Below are 6,729 nucleotides of genomic sequence, written 5' to 3'. Positions count from 1 at the left end.
CGGCTCGGCTCGGCACGGCAGGGCACGGCACGGCAAGGCACGGGCTCACCATGATCGTGTGTCCCCAGAGCGTGGAGCACCCCCCGGCTCGGCTCGGCTCGGCACGGCAGGGCACGGCACGGCAAGGCACGGGCTCACCATGATCGTGTGTCCCCAGAGCGTGGAGCACCCCCGAGGAAGCCGATGCCAGCGGCTGCCGGGGCAGGTAGGACCCGCCCCGCCGCCACCACCGGAGCCCGTACAGGAGCACCGGGCTTCTCCTTGCTCGCCGCCACCGGGCCGGCACGGCTGCGGCACCAGCAGGCCGGGACATTCCCGCTGCCCGCTGGTGGTGCCCGGGGCCGGCGAGGCTGCGCTCTCACGGTGCCCCCCCCCCCCGCGGCTTGGTCTTGGTCTTGGTCCTGATCCTGCTCCCGGTGCCGCTCCCGGTGCGGCGGTGCCGTCCCCGTCCCCTTTGTGCGGGATGCGGGAGGCGCCGTGGCTCCATCACTGCCAATCAAACTTGTTTTTCTCTCTCCGCCTGCACTGCCTGCGCCGCTCACCGGGGGCGCTGCCGCCGCCGCCGCCCGCACAATGGGGCCCCGGGTACCGGCCCCGGGTACCGGCCGCCGGCACTGCTGTAGGGACCCCTGCCGCGGGCACTCGTGCTTTTCCCGTCCTCTTGAATACCCAGGCATAAAGGCCGGGCGAGAGATGCCGTCGCGGCACCGTCTCCAGCAAACGTTACCGGAGGAGCCACCGGTACCGACAGAGCCGAGGTCTCGCCGGGCGAAGGGATAAACCCCGGCCAGGCGGGGAGCGCGGCGGGGTCCGCCGGCCCCTCTCCCGCACATCCCGGCGCTTTCTGGGCTCCTTCAACCTCCCGCCTTCTTTATGTGTTCACGGCTGCAGGCCGGGAGCGCCGGGGCACCGTTACCCCTGCGGCTCCACCGGGCGCCGAGAGGACGAGGTTGGCGGTGGGTACGCAGTTGAGGAGCCTGTTGGAGTTCAGGGCGCTCAGACACACGAAGATTCCACTGGGAAGGGAGGCGATGCTCCTACAGTCCGGGAATGCGAGTGGATGGAGGGGATGAGGAGGAGGGCTGTGGCCGAGGAGGATGAGGAAGGTGGCACTGGGGCCAATGTAAGAAGCTGGGGAGGCAGAACTGAGGGAATGTGGCAGGTGGTGCCAGTAGGACACAGCCTGGGCTGAGCTGGTGCCTTTGGGAGTGGGCAGTTTAGCCTGGCCAGAGGCTGAGAGCCAAGGAGGTGGCTGTTTTGCACCTTCATCCCCTCCTTCCTTCATCATGTCCTTCCAGTATCTGCCTGGTTGTTTGCTCCACCATCACCTGGACAAGCAGAGTGAGGAGAGCTGGCAACACCAGAGGCCAAGACATGGGCTGCTTGCACAGCTCCTTACTGGGGACCACCTTTCCCCGGGGGAAGTGAAAAGACCCCTGGCTCCACCTCAGCCCTCCAGGAGGAGAATACCTCCTGGGTATTCTCCTCCTGTATTGGAGGTATTGGCTGTAGCCCCTTGGGTGTCCTCATGGCATCTCATTTCCCCAGGCAGAGTGATTTTGTAGGGGGCTTTTGCAGTTCACTTCTGGCTTTCATCTTCTCCTGTCAATCAGAGAAACTGGTGCTTTTCATCTCTTTCCATTTTAATTTGAGTTTTGGGGTTTTGTGGACCCCTTTTACCAGAGGAAGTGAAGAGGACACTTCAAATGTCATCAAGTAAATGTCTTGACACATGAGCGATGGAGTTTTCACCAGAAGTGCAGGATGGTGGAAAATAGCCTGAGCAGCTTCCTGCACTGCCTGTGTGGGTGCAACTGCTCTGTGCTGCCACACAGCTCACCCCTCTCTGTCTGCCCCTCACCCCTGGGTGCTCTGCCACGCACCCTGTAGCTTTGGTGGTTTGCAGAAATGCTCCTGGTTTTGTCCTATGCCACCATTGTTGCCATGCTCCAGTCACCAGCCTTTGGGTGATTACACTGGAGAGACAGGTGGAAGGAACGGACAGTGGTGTCAGCAGGGCCAGAATCCCCCAGGAGAGATTTCAGTTCAAGCCTGGGAGAAGAGATGCATCCTTTACATCCAAGGGTGCTGCCTGGACTCCCACATGCAAGCAGGAGCTGTGACTTTCTGTGTGATAAGGGTTAGCACCTGCTGTACCCGTGGACCTTGGGGTGGGCAGGCTGCGGATGCAGACCATGCTGTCGGGGGAATTGTGGCAACACGGCCGTTGGAGCACGGCAGCTGCCTGGGCATCTTTCCAACATCCCTGCCCTCTGTTCCGACCACCCTCTCAGTGGTGTGCTGTGCTGGACTGGGGCCCTGGTGCAAGGCTGGCATGGGCATTGCTGGGGGTGTCTGGGCCCCCCTTGCTGAGTTGCCCATCTGTGTTTTCTCTGGTGGGCACATCCAATAACAGCTGTGCTCTGTGCTGCAGGACCCACTCCCATGCTGTCTGCCCGGGCAACATGTAAAGAGCTCTTTTGTGTGCTCCTGTTCACATGAAAGGTACCAGGATATGGTTTGCCTTTTGGCTTGCCAGGGCAGGAGCCTGGGAGCCCCTCTGCTCTTTCCACAGCTCTCTCATCTTGGTACTGGGCAGGAGAGCTCCATGCTGGTGGTAAGGCAGATGGGCTGCTCCATTCTGGAATGTATTTTGTGTCATGTTTCTCCTGATCTGGCCTTGCACCACTACAAGAAACATCATTCCTGGCTTGCCCTTTGCTTCCACTCCACACAGAGCTTTGTCTCAGACAGTGACCAACCTGACAGTGTGTCTTGCTACCTGTCTTCCCACTACCTGTGGCACTGAGCAGTGCTCTGCCTGATAGCCATGAGTGTCCCTCTGGCAACACTAAGCTGGGAGAAAGATCTCTGTCCCTTGCAGAGCCTGGGCTTGGGTGGGGTATGCTGCTGCAGCAGGGGCTGCTCTGGGAAGAGCTAAGTGGAGTGTGTTTCCTGCAGGTAGTGAAGATGTCCAGCAGCGACCCCGAGTGCCCCCAGTTCCTCTTTGTGAAGGTGCTGGCAAGCCGAGGGCGGCTGGAGGCAGTGACCCAGCAGATGGGCTACCACCCACAGTACCTTGACAGCTTCCTCAAGACACAGCACTACCTGATGCACATGGATGGCCCCCTGCCCTTTGACTGCCGGCACTACATCGCCATCATGGTGAGCCTGCTGGGAGCTACCAGAGGGGACGGGGCGGGGGGGGTTCTGCTCAGCCCTGTGAGGCTCTCCTCAGCCTCCAGCAGACACCCTATTCTCTGGACTTCTCATCAGGGGCCAGAATCACGGTGTCCTGGAAGCTGAGCAAGAGGTGGGTGTGGGATGCCTGTCCTGCTGGGGGCTGTGCACAAATGCCAATGTGCCGCTCTTGCAGGCAGCGGCCCGGCACCAATGCCGGTACCTGGTGAACCTGCACGTGCTGCAGTTCCTGCGGGCAGGGGGTGACCCCCAGTGGCTGCGCGGCCTCGAATTCATCCCCCCCAAACTCCGCAACCTCAATGAGATCAACAAGATCCTGGCACACCGGCCATGGCTCATCACCAAGGAGCACATTGAGGTACTGGAAAGGGCTATGAGCCAGGGTCCAGGATGGCAGTGGGGACAGCAATGTCCACAGCAGCTGTCAGCACCCTGCCCACTTGTCTGTGTCACATTGCTGGTCTGTCCATGTTCTGCAGAAGCTGCTGAAGATCAGTGAGTGGAGCTGGTCACTGGCAGAGCTGGTGCACGCCGTCGTCCTCCTGGCACACTGCCACGCACTTGCCAGCTTTGTCTTCGGCTGTGGCTGTGAGCAGGACGAGGGGCTGGGGGGCCGAGGCTTGCTGAAGCCATTGTCACTCGGGAACCAGTGCTTCTGCGAGGCCACTGCCGGCAACAGCTACAGCCAGGAGTTGCTGCGTATGAACCGCAAGCGGGTGAGCTCCTGAGGGTGCGTCTGCAGGGGATGGGGGGATGCTGCTGGGACCACTGCCCTTACCCCCAAGTCTGTGTCTGTGCAGTCCCTGGACTCCTGCATGGAGCTGGATTCCCTCCGGGAATGCATGCAGAGGATCCATGTGGAGACTGAGGGCAGGGACGAGATGAGGCTGCTGCAGCAGGACCGAGAGGAAGGTGAGGGGCAGGGACCAGAGGTGGGTGTACAGGGTGGGAGTTCATATGGCACATCTGGGTGTTTGCTCCTCCTCCATGCGTAATGTTTTCCATGATGTGTGGTTCAGAGGGGCTTGTGGGATGTACGTGGGGCAGAGCAAGGGCTGGCTTTCAGTGCCTGATGTGGCTGGGAACAGGGCGGCTGAGCACTGCTCTGACCCATGTGCAGGGCTCTCCCCTCTTGCAGATGCTGATGGAGAAGTCACCAGTGCCACCAACCTTGCCTGCTATATGCAGGACCCTGACTTTGGATACCAGGACTTTGCCCGACGCGACGAGGATCAGACGCAGGTATTCAGAGTCCAGGTAAGAGTCCTGCTCTCTTGATCTCTTGGTGGGCAGCAGCCCAAGCTCCCCTCCCCTCCCTTCCCTTCCCCTCCTTCAGTAGGGTTGGGAAGAGGGAGGTGACTTCTGTCCCCAAGGGTTGATGATTTTTTTTCACATGGCTCTCATGGAGGTAAGGGTCAAACTCATTCAAAAGCTGCTTGAGAAGGGATGTTGTGTTTTGGGCAGAGCCACCTCCAGAGCATATTCACTGAATTCTTCTGCTTCCCGAGGGCTCCAGCCCTTCTTCCTGGGAATATGCTCCAAGCTTCTTTTTGCAATTGCAAAATCCTCTTGCTGTGCTCAACAGGATTACTCCTGGGAAGACCATGGCTTCTCACTGGTTAACCGGCTCTACTCTGACATTGGGCATCTCCTGGATGAGAAGTTTAGGATGGTGGATGGTCTGCAAAGCAGTGCCATGGCCAAGCGGCAGGGCTGTGAACCCTCTGTTTTCAAGCGTGGCATCTGGAACTACATCCACTGCATGTTTGGCATTAGGTAGGGAAACCAACTTCACAGTCCAGGGGAGAAAACTGAGCTGACCCAGGCAGGAGGAGGGGAGGACACTCAGTCTGTCATGCAGATGAGCGTGGAGAAGGGACAGAGGTGAATCACCTGCCTGGATGCTGAGACAGGCAGGGAAGAGATACTAAACTGCTCTGGGCAGGGCAGAGGGCTTTGGGGACAGGGTTTCAGTGCTTGGTGGCCGTTGGCATGTACCCCCCTGCCCTGTAGCTGTGCCATACCCCAGGCAGACCACAGGCAAGGTGCTGGCCATGACTTGCCCCTGTGCTCCCCACAGGTACGATGATTATGACTATGCAGAAGTGAATCAGCTCCTGGAGCGAATGCTCAAAGTTTACATTAAAACTGTCACCTGCTACCCAGAGAAGACAAACTCAGAAATGTTTGACAGGTTCTGGAAGCAGTTCAAGCACAGTGAAAAGGTGAGATAGCTGGCCCCTGGCTCTGGCTGTGGTGGGGCTGGGAGTGGGCAGAGGCTGCAAGCTGGGGTGCCTTGGGGGGTGTGTGGGAGATCTTTGAGCCACCAAACCAGCCTGAGGCAGGTGAGAGGGAATGGAGACTGGCTGTTTGTAAGGAGTTGGGCTTAGTGTGGGATGGGGCTGCCCACTGTTACGAGACCAGGGGCACCAGCAGCACATCTCCAAGGTCATTATCCCAGTGGTGAGTGCTTCCTGGCGATCCCTTTGTCACACTGTAACTCACAGCAGTGGCTGCTGTGGGTGTCAGGGACTGTGCTGCTGCCAGCCTGGAATGCCGGTGCCAAGTATGCAGGGGACTCCCTGGCACACAGCTCTGGGAAGCAGCCACAGCCTACAGGACTGGGGGGAGGGGAAAAGGGGAGCTGCCTGAGCTGGCAAATTGGTGGCATTTTGATGACAGAAGACTCACTTCCCGAGGTGGGCAGTTGCTTGCACCGCTGAGCACAGCACACTTCGGCTGCCTGAGCCGCTCTTGCTGTTCCCCCAGGTCCACGTGAACCTGCTCATCCTGGAAGCCCGGATGCAGGCAGAGCTGCTGTACGCGTTGCAGGCCATCACCCAGTACATGATCTCCTAGATGGTGGGAGCTGTGCTGCGGCGGGGCCGGGCAGCCTCCTCTCTCCCTGAACTCGTGCGGGACCCGTCATGCTGGGACCGACGGCGAGGGATTTCTTGATTTAGTTTACTTGACTGTATTGTTCCTTTTTGTTGGTTCCCCCCCCGGCCTTGTGGGGGTCACTGAGTGGCCCTGTTACGTGCAATTACCAAACTGTGAGGCAAGTCCGTGCTGCTGAGATGCTGGAGACTTGAACATGTCCGAGGAGGACTGCCAAAAACAGGGGAGAGGGAAGTGGGTGGGGACTGGGGCCAGATTAGAGGGATGCTCCTTGCCTGAGTGCTGTGGGAGCCTCAGTGGCACAGGGAGGGCAGGGGGAGAACTGGCTTCCTTCCCTGTGCTGCAGTAGCTGCTCTGCTTGCAAAGCCACCCTTGGGCACCTGTCCTCATTGGGGTGGTGTCTCTCACTTGGGAACAGTGCAGGCAGTGCGTGGGTGTGTTGCAATGTTCTGAGTTGCAGGGTTAGGCAGCAAGAAGCTCCAGCTCCTAGCAAGGGCCCTTCCCCAGGACAGCAAGGGGATGCACTTGCTGCCTATGTGTTATGTCCTTTAGGTCTATGTGCCAAACCCTTCTGGGATGGACAAGAGATGACCCAGCAAACTCCAAACTGTGAAGCTCTTGCTGGCAGAG

The 6,729-nt window shown here is 59.2% G+C and overlaps 1 protein-coding gene across 3 annotated transcripts; it reads left to right on the top strand.

Moving 5' to 3' along the window:
* Positions 1-85: 85 nt before the first annotated feature.
* LOC107203882 (sestrin-3-like) lies at positions 86-6,263 on the top strand. 3 transcript variants are annotated; one of them, XM_015626438.3, is made up of 9 exons: positions 86-205; positions 2,962-3,165; positions 3,377-3,559; positions 3,681-3,917; positions 4,002-4,113; positions 4,340-4,458; positions 4,787-4,977; positions 5,282-5,426; positions 5,971-6,263. In XM_015626438.3, the coding sequence occupies exons 1-9, from the start codon at positions 140-142 to the stop codon at positions 6,058-6,060; spliced, it is 1,347 nt and encodes a 448-aa protein (XP_015481924.1). In that variant the 5' UTR covers positions 86-139; the 3' UTR covers positions 6,061-6,263. The 3 variants fall into 3 exon arrangements, with proteins under 3 accessions (XP_015481924.1, XP_015481921.1, XP_033369904.1); XM_015626435.3 differs by having other exon boundaries at positions 4,322-4,458; XM_033514013.1 differs by lacking the exon at positions 86-205 and having other exon boundaries at positions 553-3,165; positions 3,277-3,559; positions 4,322-4,458.
* Positions 6,264-6,729: the final 466 nt, after the last annotated feature.

This window comes from Parus major, chromosome 4A (assembly GCF_001522545.3).
Source record: "Parus major isolate Abel chromosome 4A, Parus_major1.1, whole genome shotgun sequence".
In the NCBI taxonomy this organism is placed as follows: Eukaryota; Metazoa; Chordata; class Aves; order Passeriformes; family Paridae; genus Parus; species Parus major.
The sequence above is the reverse complement of the archived record's forward strand: the minus strand, read 5'-3'. Positions and strand labels throughout refer to the sequence as shown.